General features: G+C 56.3%; 2 protein-coding genes across 2 annotated transcripts in view; both read right to left on the reverse strand.

Annotated features, from left to right (window-relative positions):
• PANK4 (pantothenate kinase 4) overlaps positions 1-8,802 on the reverse strand; it is a 19,012-nt gene extending 10,210 nt beyond the window's left edge. The window contains exons 1-7 of the mRNA XM_006871731.1: positions 8,637-8,802; positions 3,999-4,081; positions 3,370-3,584; positions 2,595-2,778; positions 2,313-2,405; positions 1,800-1,953; positions 578-759 (exon numbers count right to left, since the gene is read on the reverse strand). Coding sequence (XP_006871793.1) covers positions 578-759; positions 1,800-1,953; positions 2,313-2,405; positions 2,595-2,778; positions 3,370-3,584; positions 3,999-4,081; positions 8,637-8,760 — 1,035 coding nt within the window. The 5' untranslated portion in view covers positions 8,761-8,802. The remainder of the gene's footprint in view (positions 1-577; positions 760-1,799; positions 1,954-2,312; positions 2,406-2,594; positions 2,779-3,369; positions 3,585-3,998; positions 4,082-8,636) is intronic.
• A 2,770-nt stretch (positions 8,803-11,572) lies between these two features.
• On the reverse strand, positions 11,573-12,257 carry HES5 (hes family bHLH transcription factor 5). The gene is made up of 3 exons (XM_006871732.1): positions 12,204-12,257; positions 11,934-12,099; positions 11,573-11,844 (listed from the first exon to the last, which is right to left on the reverse strand). Exons 1-3 carry the CDS (start codon positions 12,255-12,257, stop codon positions 11,573-11,575), a joined length of 492 nt encoding a protein of 163 aa, XP_006871794.1.
• Between the last annotated feature and the right edge of the window lie 253 nt (positions 12,258-12,510).

Below are 12,510 nucleotides of genomic sequence, written 5' to 3' on the forward strand. Positions count from 1 at the left end.
ATCATTCTAATCTGATCTACTCACACCATTCTGTACAATATTCTAATCTAATCTACTCACACCATTCTGCATGACATCATTCTAATGTGATCCATTCGCACTGTTCTGTACATTATTCTAATCTCACCTTCTGCCTATGGCTTTATTCTGACCTATCTCACACCCTTTGCACATGGCCTCATTCTGACCTACCTCACCTCAATCTGAAGGCACACCTTGTCTATTGTGGGCACCCACCCTAGAAGCAGTTCTGGCCCAGATGCTTTCAGACTAGAGGTGAAGTTTCTCAACCAAGCAAGAGGTGGCCCCAAAAGTCTAATCACTCACTGGTCTAGACTCAAAGCCTGAAGAGGGCAGTACAATCCAAAAGAAGCAGGGAGGAAGGTCAGAAAGACAGGAATGGCTGGCATGGTGGGCTAAGATGCCTCACAACCCACCTCCTCAGGCGACTTGGGCCCAATGTGTTCACCTCATCCCCTGCTCTGTACACCACACCCCTGGGGCTGAAGGCACCAGGGTCCACATTAACGTGCCTTTGGGGGGGGGGGGGTTTAATGAGGACCTGGAGTCTCCTCACCTTGGAGAAGAAGTTGATGCTGTAGGTGATGGTGCGCATGGTGACAGGATGGCCCCGGATGAAGAATCCTCCGAAGTAGACCCTGTCCAGGTGATGGAGCTTCGCGTAGAGGCAGGCGAGCTGCCCAATGTCATTGCTGATCATGTGTAGCAGGCTCTTGGCCATGTCCTCTTTGGAAAATTCTGAGAGAGAGGTGGGGACAGACCATGACTGAGGCAGTCACCCCCAAGGAAGTGGTATGTGAGCGCTGGGAAGCGAGCCCGAGAGCGCGCGAGAATGAGACAGGAAGGGAAAGCAGGAGGCAGGGGGAAATGAGTGGGAGAGAATCAAAGAGAGAGGGAGGATTCCTGAGTGAAAATGGGGACTAGAGAACCAGAGAGAGGAAGGAGACAGGAAAAGAGAAAATAAGAGAGAGTAAGTCCAGACTTATTGGACTGAGACTTGGGAACCTCTGAATCTAACGCCCAGAAATCATCCTTAAATCTTTGACTGAAGCTACCCCATGAAGCCATCATTAAAGTCATCAACAATGTTGACCTTGACTATAGCCCCCACATAGAGAATTTCCGAGATGAGCATAAACTGACAACAATGAACGGTGAGAACCTGTTTACACGTGAGGACCTGAGCAGGCAATGAGCCCAAGTTAAATGAAAGGTGATGAAAACAGATGAGTGGAGGTGGTATGATGGAACCCATGTCACTGACCTGGTCAGGGAGAACCTGTGAATGGAGGTGTGTGGTTGTGTAGATGGCCACCACAACAGAAAGTTCAAGAAAAGAAGAAAAACACAAACACTTTTTCTAACTCATAAACCCCATCTCAATGCCAGTGACTCTGATTCCCAGCAAACCTACATGAGCTTTGCTCTTGTTAAGTGTCAGTGACTTGGTTTCAACTCAACGACCCTGTACATCTTTTTCCAAGGCTGTCAATCTTCTGCAGGAGCAGAAAGCCTCATCCTGCTCTCTTAGAGTGGCTGCTGGGTTTGAAAAGCAGACCTCGAGGTTAGCAGCCCTATGCCTAACTCACAGTGCCACTTGGATGGTTTCTTGTCCTAACTTCTCCTTAAATAAGGACTGATCACAAAATGAGGGGGTGGCAATTTGGGGGCTTATTTTGTGAGAATTCAACTCCTCCAAGAAACAGTCACTGCCCAATGTTTTAAGAACAACAGAGGCCACTCCCTCCGCCGGGTTCTAGGGTCCCTGCCTGAGGCACCTCGGTCGGCAGTGGCTGACTTCCCGAAGCTGCTGGCGATGAGGGTGCCGCTGAGCCCCAGCGTCTGGCAGGCCCCGCCATAGATGTCCTGCACCAGCATATCCACGTTGGTGTGCTGGCCCTTGGAAGCCAGATGCAGCAGCTCATCAAACTTCTGTGGGGACAGAGCAGGTGGCGGGTTGTCGGTGTCCCTGTGGCCCATGGAACCAAATCCACAGAGCCCAAGGGGGATGGATGGCCTCCCTCACATAAGTGTGGGGCAGATGCAGGGTGAGACTACAAGCCTTTCTGTGGTCCAACCTCTTGGCGATGCCCCAGGCCCACTCAGACCCCTCATCTTACAGAGCAGTCAACTCCATGCTAACTAGGGCCATGGGGTCCAAGATCCAGAAATCAGAATACAAGCCGGAAAGGAGCCACTTTTATAAAATCCTGGCCCACGAAAAGTCTCCATCTTTACAGTCCTGCCCTTCCCCCTTCAGACTGAGCGTTCTCCTGAAGATGGCTGAGTACCTTTGTCTTCGTGAGCAGAGCCCCGAGCCCCCAGAAGGTGCCGCCCCCAATGGAGCTGCCGCCGATCCATTCAAATTTGTCCTCGGTCTCCACCTGGGAAGCAGACGGGGGGTCCATCAGCTCAGAGCAGGTCCCCAGGGACAGACCTACCACTGCAGGGATTGCTCTCAAGGGCGTGACTGGATGGCCTGACGGGCCTGAGGCTGCACTGGAGCTGACCTGTCCACTGACGAGGCGCCAGCACTCCCCATGCCCCGTGCCCAGCACCCCTTCCTCCCTCACCTTCACAATGGACACCCCAGAGCCGATATTAACAAGAAGGTAGGGGAAAATGTTGGGGTGGTTTGTCTGGAACCGGAACTCGGGATCAGCATCCTTCTGGTACATGAAGGCCTCATGAGGGATGTTCTTCAACACAAAGTTGCAGCCCTTTATGAGGCAGGTCATCACATCCTCCTTGTCGACTCTGCAAGGGAAGCGGTGGTCCTTGGAGGAACAGCGGCAGCCACGAGGAACAGCGCTCCCCCACAGTGGGGTAGGGCGGGCGGGGAGGCAGGCCACACGATGCTCAGGAGAGGGCAGCCTGCAGAGCAGCTCATAGAAGGACCATCAGCTCTGGGATGGAGGATGCACAGGGCTCTGCTAGGCAGGCACAGGCCCAAAGCCCCAGAAAACCCTGAAGGGTGTCCAGCCGGCAGGACATTAGCAGGCTCCCCTCCTCCTGTGCCCATGTTTTCCTTTAGCCCCCACACTGCTCCCACCCACTGCACCTCAGCTTCTCCAAGGCCTTCCTGGGGCTAGTCCCCAAATCTGTGTGCAAAGCTCAGCCAGAGCCCTGGAACCCACCCAAAAGCACATTGAGACCTTGGGGTGGAGAAGGCAAGGAGAGGCCAGATTTATTGACGCAGGGTCTGAAACAACCCGAACTCAAGGCATATCCAGTCTGTGCCCTTCCCCTCCCCACACCTGCAGGGAACCCCTACGTTCTCACATCAGCAGCAGGGGCCCCCACCCTCTTCCCTAGCCTTCCCTGTCTGGGCTACTCAGCCCCACTCACTTGAGCCGAAGCTTCTCCTCAATGAGGTCCTTGAACTTGTAGGCCCCGCCCCCTGTGGCCTGGATGACCTTTGTCTCTGTGTTGACCAGGTGGTCTTTGATGAAGTCTAGGCAGGCTTCGATGTAAGTGTTCTCAAACTTGATAAAGTGCAGGCGGGCAGTGATCTCCTCCTGGACAGAGATCTCGTAGGGCGGCTCATGGTCCTGCTCTGTGTCCTGCAGAGTAAGTGTCACAGGTTCTAGCCCCAGCAGCCAGGTGGTCCCAATTCAGGGGGTCTGTGGCCAAGGGTCTCGGTGAAGTGAAGCAGCTCAAGGGCCCGGGATGGGGCTGGGCTTCTGAGACTCAACTGCCCGCAAGGAAGGGAGGAAGGGAGAATGTGGGTGGAGAGGCCCGCCTCCAAGGCCAGAACTCCAGGGGACAGGGCTAGTGGACAGTGCAGAAGCACTAACAACATCCAGGATGGCCAGGCCACAATCGAGAGCAGCAGCGAGGCTGGCATGGAAGAACAATGCACCACGTACTAGGTCCTCGATCATCAGAGGAGGCAACCCTAGTTGGCTCTTTGAGCTGAGCCATGTTTGTCTGACACCTCAACCTGCACCTACCAGCGCCCTCTCCACAGAGCTTACCTTCCCTGAGTGGTCAAAAGATCTCACTCTGGCAACCTTGTGCTGCACGGTTGAGTAGTAGGCCAGCTTGGTCAGGGATCCACCTGCAGGAGGGAGACAAACTACACAGTAAGAGACAGGTGGAAGGTCCCAAGGAGACAGTCTGCAGGAGTCAGAGCGGGCAGGGGGACAGAAGATCCACCCGCCTACTTGCTGCTCTCTGGACGCTTCTGGGGAAACATTCCCAGCAAACACCACCACAAGAAGCCTGGGGTACAAAGCAGAGCTGGGTGCTGAGCTATCAAATCTCAGCCCATTTTCCCTTTACATTTTCAGTTCCTCCTCAGATTCCAGACCAAGCTGCTTTCATGCACCCTGCTTAAAGAAGCAAGTGTCCTGTCCTATTTCTGGGCAAGCCCTGCTTCCCTTCCCAGCTTGGAAAACGTTGGCTCCCAGCTCCCATTCTGAAGAAATAGGCTCCTATACCTAGGCTTTTTCTCTACATGGCTCCCCTACCTTACGAGCAGGTTTTCCCAGCAGATACGCTGAAGACAAAGGGGCTGAGCAAGAACTGGGGCTCACAAGCGGGCTTCTGTCTCTGGAGAAGCTCAGAGCTGGAGACACCCCGAAAATGAACCAGAGAAACCAGAGTTGCTACAGACTCTTTCCTCCAACAGCCAAGAGTCTCCAAATGTCCTAGAGAAGCCCCACCAGCCCCAGAGTGACAGCTAGCCAAGATAACACCAGACATCAGAGGACAGAACACATCTTGGGGACAATGGAAAGTCGCTCTCTAGGTGACCTACAGCGGGTTCCTTTCCAAGACAGAGCACTGGCAGCAACAGAGCATGGGACAGACGGAAGCACACGTGGATTCCTGAGTGGGTCTCCTTTCTCCTGAAGCCTGACGAAAACAAGGCAAGCATCCCTCAGGTCACATGACAGAATGAGAAGGCGAAAATTATTTTGAAACGGTTGTTTGGACACAAAATCCTGAAGAGACTAAAGATTCAAAGAGACTTAGAAAAATGCTCAGGTGTCAAGGGCCAAAGCTCCCTGTCTCACAGGGTCCAGACCACTATCCTGTGCCCACTCATGCCAGCTGCGGCCAGATGCCTGAGGTCCCGCCGGCTCAGCTCAGCCAGGCGTGGAGGGAGCATCTGGTGGGGTTAACACAAAGCCTGGCCTTAATCTCGCCTGCACTGGGAGCCCGGGAGGCAGAGCTGACCTGGAGCCTCCTTACCTCCTGTCTGGGCCCCATCCCGGCCTGTCCAAGTTCTTCCCTAAGATGCCTGTTGTCCCAGCCACCTCTGTAAACACATTGTTTTCTAACGACAGGAAAAGCAGAGAGACAATGACATGTTTTCAGAGACATTTCGAAAGTCATTATAAACAAACTCCGAAGGCACAGACGCCCCATTTCAGAGTGGTGCTCTCTGGGTTAGCTTTGGACTACAACCCAAACAAACTGTTTAAGCGGTTCAGGTGGAAAGGTTGAGGGGGAGGGATGGACAGAGGGGGTCTAGTTTCTGAGCCCCATCTACACACTGACAGAGCATACTGCTGGGCCTGACAAGATGGTCATGCAGACAGGGCACGGGGGCTTCAGGGGGGTGGGAAGAGCAGGGAGGTCAGTTTGCACCAGAATGAGCTCAGAGAACAGTGGGAGGTTGAGGGAACCAGGGGCATTCCAGCCTGTTCTCGGGGACCTGGCGGGATAGGAACAGACCCCAGCCCAGGTAAGCTGTCACCTGCTCCCCAACCTCACCTCTAACAACTGCAAGGGCCAGGATGGCACTGAGCACTGCCCTGGCACCACAGTCTCCATACCTGTGCCTGGCGAGAAGAGAAAAGGGAGCCCGCTTGCCTAAGTGAGGTCCTTCACCAAAGGCCCTGAGTCTCACCGGTGACCACCTTCCTGTGTGTAGACATCACGGGGTGATGTCCCTGGGCTGCCTGTACCCTGCACCTTCTCTTAGTTGTCCTTGGGCACTCAGTGAGCAAGGGGGGACAGGAAGCTAGCACCCATTACCCCTACTACCCCTGCCATCCAGCAGAACCAGGCCTCCTGACCTCACTGAAGAAAGCCCTTGCTTTCAGTATGTGGAGAACACAGACATTCCTGATGCTCTTACATGACTGGCTGGGTACCCCTGTCCAAGCAAGGTGAGGACTCACCAGGAAGACCTGGACAGCTACCGTCTCATTGGGTCCACAGCTCTAGGTGAGGGAGGGGACACTGAGGACACCTGTTAGCCACGTGCCATGTGTAGTCCTGAGCTGAGAGCCCATAATCTCGGGACATTCCGTGGCTGCAGTAAGAAACCAAGGACTTGTGCTGAGCAACAATGACCGTGTCTCCTTTTCAGAACCACAGGCGCTGGACCTAGATGACCCGGATCAGAGAGGAAACAAATACTAACCCTAAAAATCTCTCTCTGCGCACTCCTCTGGACTGGGAGGCGAGGCAGGGCAGGGCATGCTGGGACCCTCAACGGCCAGGATACACCCTTCCTGCCTACAACACTCAGTGGGTCCTCAAGAGTATCTGGACCACACAGAACAGGGAAGGAAATCCTAGCTCTTCATTGTCCCCTACAGTGATGTGTGCAATTCAGAAACACTGATCCCCAATCCCGAATGCAGAACGTGGACAGAGGAGCGAGGTTTGAACCTTCTGCTGCCCACAAGTCCAGCAGAGAAGCTATACCCTGGCAGTGAGAGTGGGCCGAGGGAGGCTTTTCTTTATTCTTTTTCGTTTTTATGCATATGTTTACAATATAAATACTAGTTTGTTTCAAAGCACATAATAACTTGAGCGAGTCACCTAGCGTGGGAAAGCAGTTTACAGCAGTGATGAAGGGGTGAGAGCTGCTTAGGGGATGTGGGGTCGCAGCAGGACCATGAATGGGTGTGAGGACCTGAACTTGCAGGACATGGGAAACACCTATTGGCACTATATGTGTCTGGAGGGCACACGGACTCAGTGGGGTCTCCAATCTCGCCACCTCCAGGTCTGTGGGTCCCTTCCATTTGATGCCTTGTGGTAGTCTGATTTTACCTGGCTCCTCCGCCAAGTCCAGCCTCCAGGACCCTCCCACCTGCCATCTGGCCATCCCCCCCAAAGCCCTGCCCCCCATGTCCTCCTTTCTGCTTCTTACAAGGCTGCTCCAGTTCTCCAGCTCCAAGAAACACATCCACACTGCAAGGCAGGAACTGGGGACCCAGCCACACCTCCAGTCTCAACACTCCAACTTCCCTGGTAGACAGACACCCCTCCCTTCCTCCAGGGGGCACCATGGATGACAGTGAAAGACTCAAGTGTTCCCCAGAACACGGGAGGTACAAATGCATTCAAGGCACCAGAAGCAAACAGTTCTAGGGGACAAGCCCTGGGGCCTCTCAACTTACTCAGGATACTGAGCCTCAGTCCTTGGCTCACTCACTCATTTCAATATTATTGAGCATATACACACCAGCGGCCACTGTGTAGGTATAAACGCAAACATCACATAGTTATTCAGACCAACACAGGCTGCAGCCACAGGACCTATTCAGGGGGCTTCACCTAGTTCCTGCCTGGGAAGCCCTTTGCCCCAGGCTACAACTTAAATGCTACTGGCCAGGTTCCAATCCTAGCTCTGCCACTTTCTAGCCAGGTGACTGCCAGCTAGCTGGTCTAACATTCCGTCAGTTGGTCTCTTTCTCTGTAAATGGGGTGATGGGAGCAACTCCTCAAGAGTGTCAGTGGGGGAGAAGGGCCCCGGAAGGGCATGAGAATTAACCATCAAGATGCTCCAAGATGGGGCAGGCACCTAAAGACCTGGTGGTGTAAGTGTGGAGCGAGGAAACAAACCACCGGAGGGACAGGAGGGTCTGGAGGGCAAGAAGTAAGTGTCCTACACCCTGAAGGCACCCATGGGATGGTCTGGAGGATGACCCAAGTTCCAAAGTCCCCTGTTCCGGGGGTGTGCCCAGCTAGGGGAGGGTCTCAGGATTGTGCCAATGAGTCTACCCAATGGCCTCAGTCCTGGTCCAAGAGCCAAAGGTCGGCGGTTGCTCTGAAAGGACTGCGTCGGGTCCCTGATGCGGGTTCCCCCACCGCGGGCTTCGCGGCCATTGCTGGGCCGCCCTGTGACAGGTAGGGATTGAGGTGCCGGCTTCGTTTTCGCTTCACCCCAAATCTCAGGAAGGTCCTCTAGGACTGCGAAGGGATGCTTCCCCTTTGCCTCCTTGCCAAGCGGTTCCAGGTCCCCAGCCCCGCGGCCGCCCCCTCCTCCGCCGGCATAACGGGAATCGCCGGCTCAAGGGCGGCGCCTCGGGGTCAGGTTCCCCGTTCCCTCGTAAGGTTGGGGACTATCCCAGCCGACTGTGACTCCGGAGGGCCAAGTCCCCCAGCGGCCCCCAACTAGCACGCCGGACTACGAGCTCCTACATGCCCCGCGCCGGCCTGCGCAGCGCCTGCTGGGAGCTGTGGTCCAGCAGTCGCTACGAGCCTAGGCGCTGGCGTCCTGCGGACTACAACTCCCGTCGGGCCGCGCGGGTCGCGGCCCGCGCCCCGCCCTTCGTCCTTCCCGCGGCCCCCGGCTCGCTGGTACCCTAAACAGTCGCCCTCCTGCCTCTGACCGCCCTGCTCCCGACGCCCCGGCCCGCGGATACCTATGTCAATGGCGAAACGCTTGGCGTTCTCCAGATTACGGAAGATCTCGTCCGGAGGGAGCGTGATGCTCTTGTCCAGGCTATCCCCGCTGCTACCGCTGCCGCTTGCCCCACACTCCGCCATTTTGAATGTGCCCGGCCAGCCTCATCAGCCATGGAGATATATGCGCATATATTTGACTGCTAAACGCCTTTCGTGCATATATTATGTTAATTATGCCCCGCCCCTCTCGGCTATTGGAGCCGGGTAGAGTTGGTTTGGGCAGGGGTTGGAGGAGGCCGGGCTTCAGGAAATCCTGCAACTATTCTCCAGAGATCGTACAGCTATTCTCCAGAGATTAAGCCTCAATACTAAACATCTGAGTTGTGTTGTCGTCATTTATTTACTGTTTATTTTTGCTACTGAACTGGTCAGATGCTTAACTCAAATCCTCTGAGCTAGTGCTAAAAAAGGCAGCACGTGCTGCTTCCAGAGGACTTGCAGACCCTAACACCTGACTCTTGGCCTCACTTGTTGGCGCTGCAAGCTGACTCTTGCATGCTAGGGTGCAGGTGATGTGCTCTCAGCTACTATTACCCAGGTTCGGTTGGGTGCTAAAAGTCCCATGCAAGCAGGCAAGAGGAGGGGACCCTGCCCTCAAAGATCCGCAGCCTGGGCAGAGATAGGTCTGAGACACAGATCCACAGCCAGGGAAGACAACGGTCTGCTGGTGGGCTTCTAGAGTGCAGGGGAAGTAGAACCCCAATCCCAGCATAAGCTGCCTGGAGAAGGTTTGTTTCAGCAAGTGGGGATATGTGAGGGTGCCAAAGTTTGCGGGGAACACACTGAGACTTGAAACCACCTTGGAGCAGGGATGGCAGAGTCCCAGGGGAAGTCCATCAGAGGCACTAGCACTTTGGGAATGAGCCCTGCACAGAGGCAGACAGATCTGGCCCCTGTGGTGGGCTTCCTGTCTCCCATGTGACTCCGACCATTGCTGCCTGCCTTTGGACCTCAACCTCTCAGTCTGTAACCTGGGAGTACACCAGCTGCCTGACAAGTTCCTGGGAGCCTGCAGTACTGCAAGGGGCCTTCCAGAGGATGGAAACCTGCCTGGGGAGACAACCCCCCCCCATGGAGGAAGGTCAAGTGTTTGTTCTGTAGAGGGCACAGCATGGGGACCCAGAATAGAGACTGAGGCCATGAGTCAGCAGGCAAGTTTTGATCCAGAAGGGCAATGGTGCTCCTCCCAGCCACGATGGACCAACACCCATACAGTAAGCCTACCCTGTCTCCTGCCACTATGCCCAGGGCCCAGCAGCCATCACAGAGGGCCAGGTGCAGGCAACAGACTGGTCCAGAGGAAGCACATTGTGGAATGAGGCAGAAGGCTTAGGGGAGAGAGGGTTGGAACCTGCACCACCCAACTCATCATGACAAAGTGTCTGAGAGTCTGTGCCAGGCTCCCCTGCCTGCTCCTTGCCACTCTGAGCTGGGTGGATTTCACCTTTGGGGAACCTGGGTGCATGAGTATTGAGGTTCTCAGTTCTTGCAGTCTCCAGTAACACCCTGTAGCCTGCCTAAAAATAGGTGTCCTTTTGGAGAAAGAGATCAGCACTGGCACTCCAAACTGCCTGTTCCAGTCTGGCAAATGACCCACAGCTAGGAGGACAGGTGCTTCCAGGAGATTCGGCCAGGGCTGCAGGTAGCTGCTGGCTGGAGGGAGGCAGGTAGGACTGTCAAACATTTCCTTCTGTTCAAACTTTGGCACCCAGCTAAGTCATCTTTGACTGCAGCAAGGGACCCACAGCCACAGGTCCTTAGCCAGACTACAGGAAGGGCTTGCCCATAGCTGTCCCCTCCCACCTGCTGGAAGCTAGCCTGGTCTCTCCTCCTGCCCTCGCAGAGGGAATGTAGTCTACCAGGCCCTCTCCTTCCGGTCTACCCCTCCTCTCTCATCCACTTTGCCCCTGTCCCTGCTTCTCCCCTCCTCCTTTTCCTCCAGCTTCTCCCCAGCCTCTTCTTTCTTTCATTTCCAGCTCCTCCTCTCTTTCTTCTGTCTTTCCTCCCTACCTATTCTCCCCTCTCTCCCTGAATCTTCCCTCCCTCCCTCTGCTCTTCCCAGACATTCCTCAGCATTCAAAGTGTCATTGCACACAATAATAGCCTTGCTCACTCTCACTCCCTTTCACTGGGACAAACCTGCTCTCCCACACTGTGCCTCCCCCTCCCCTCACCCTTGACCGCTTACACCCTTGTAAGGCACCAGAGGAGACAGGGCTCAATAGTCAGATTTTATTAAAAGCCTGCAGAGAGCAGTCCACGGAATAGAAGTCAAATACTGAGTACAGACGTCGCGCCCACGCGCACCCACACCAAGGAATCCTTTAAGGATTGCAGTGGGGACCCACCCGCCCCAAACAGCCCACTATGAGCCCTGATCTGACAGCTGAGCACGGGGAAAGCTCCACAGTGAGGCTCTTCCGTGCTCTCCGGCTGCTGTTACTGGTTCTCCTATGAGGATGCACACCGAGTTCGCCTTCACAAAAGGCAAGATGCGCCCACTGCACGGCCCGCCCAAGGGCGCGCCCACAGCCAAGGGCCTGAAGAAAGTCTTCTACGGCGGCTCCTGCCAGCCCCCACCGCCTACAAATATCATAGACCCCGGCATGTGGCCGGAACTTCCCAGAAGTCACTTGCTGAAATGCAAACACAGAACGACCCCTTGGGGTCAGACGCTTGCTAGCCGCAGTTCTCTCCACAGAAGATGGGCCCTGATTGTCCTAAAGTGGCAAGGGCTGGCACACACTCTCTGAGAATGACTCTCCTGCTGGCCTGCCAATAGGAGAGGAAGCCCTCCGGAGAGGGGTCCAAGTCGGACCGAAGGGAGGGGAAGGCGCTTCCCTACTTGGGAGAGGAACGACTCAGCTCGCCCTCTGGTCCTGGGTGGTCCCAGTCACCAGGGCCGCCAGAGGCCGCAGGCAGGCTGTCGTGGGGCAGAGGCCTTGGCTGAGGTGAGCGAGAGTGGGGGTCCGACGCTGGCTGCCGGGGGCTCCTTGGGCGCGGCAGGTGCGGCCGGAGGTCGCTGGAAGTGGTAGAGCAGCTTCATGTGCGTATCGCTGGCCGCGTGCAGCGTCAGGAAGCGTACGGCCTCCTGCAAGCACCACGAGTAGCCCTCGCTGTAGTCCTGGTGCAGGCTCTTGGGGCCGGCAGCGGCGGCGGCAAAGGCTGCAGGGAGGGAGGGACACGGGCGGTGAGCGGGCGGCAAGCCGGCTGGCTGGGGAGCCGGGGAGTGGGAGGACTGGCGGTTCGCTCACCTTTACTGTGCTTCAGGTAGCTGACGGCCATCTCCAGGATGTCGGCCTTCTCCAGTTTAGAGTTAGGCTGGTGCCGAGCGAACTCCTGCTCGAGCAGCAGCTTCAGCTGCTCGATGCTGCTGTTGATACGGTCGCGGCGCATCTTCTCCACCACCGGCTTGCGTAACTGCAGGAGGAGGGGGGCGTCAGAGGACGCGAACCGGCGGGCTGACGGGGCCGGCGGGGCCGCTCGGAGGAAGACCTCGAGGAGACCACGGAGCCTGCACTTACCCGGTTTTTCTCCTTGGGGCTGAGCAGCTCCACGGCCACGGTGCTGGGGGCCATGCCGGCGAGCGCGGAGAAGCGGGCGCAGACGGAGGCGGCGAGCCAGGCGCTGGCTGGACTGGACGCGAGTCGCCTGATATAGGCGCGGGCGCGGTCGGGGCCTGGGGCCAGGGCGCCGCGGCCGTTCCCACGCTCGGCGGCCAATGGCGGCGCGGGCCGCACAAAGGCGCCGGCCCATTAGCGCACGCTAAATTGCCTGTGAATTGGCGCGGGCACAATGGGCGCTCCCCGAGGAGCAGGTGGGCCGCGCGGC

The sequence above is a fragment of the Chrysochloris asiatica genome, unplaced genomic scaffold (assembly GCF_000296735.1).
Source record: "Chrysochloris asiatica unplaced genomic scaffold, ChrAsi1.0 scaffold00173, whole genome shotgun sequence".
In the NCBI taxonomy this organism is placed as follows: Eukaryota; Metazoa; Chordata; class Mammalia; order Afrosoricida; family Chrysochloridae; genus Chrysochloris; species Chrysochloris asiatica.

Excerpts from the sequence above, each read along its gene's own strand:
- HES5 (XM_006871732.1), bottom strand. The coding sequence starts at position 12,257 with ATGGCCCCCAGCACCGTGGCCGTGGAGCTGCTCAGCCCCAAGGAGAAA. Across the intron at positions 12,100-12,203 it reads GCCCCAAGGAGAAAAACCGG|TTACGCAAGCCGGTGGTGGA; the intron begins GTAAGTGCAGGC and ends CTCCTCCTGCAG. Across the intron at positions 11,845-11,933 it reads CTACCTGAAGCACAGTAAAG|CCTTTGCCGCCGCCGCTGCC; the intron begins GTGAGCGAACCG and ends CCCTCCCTGCAG.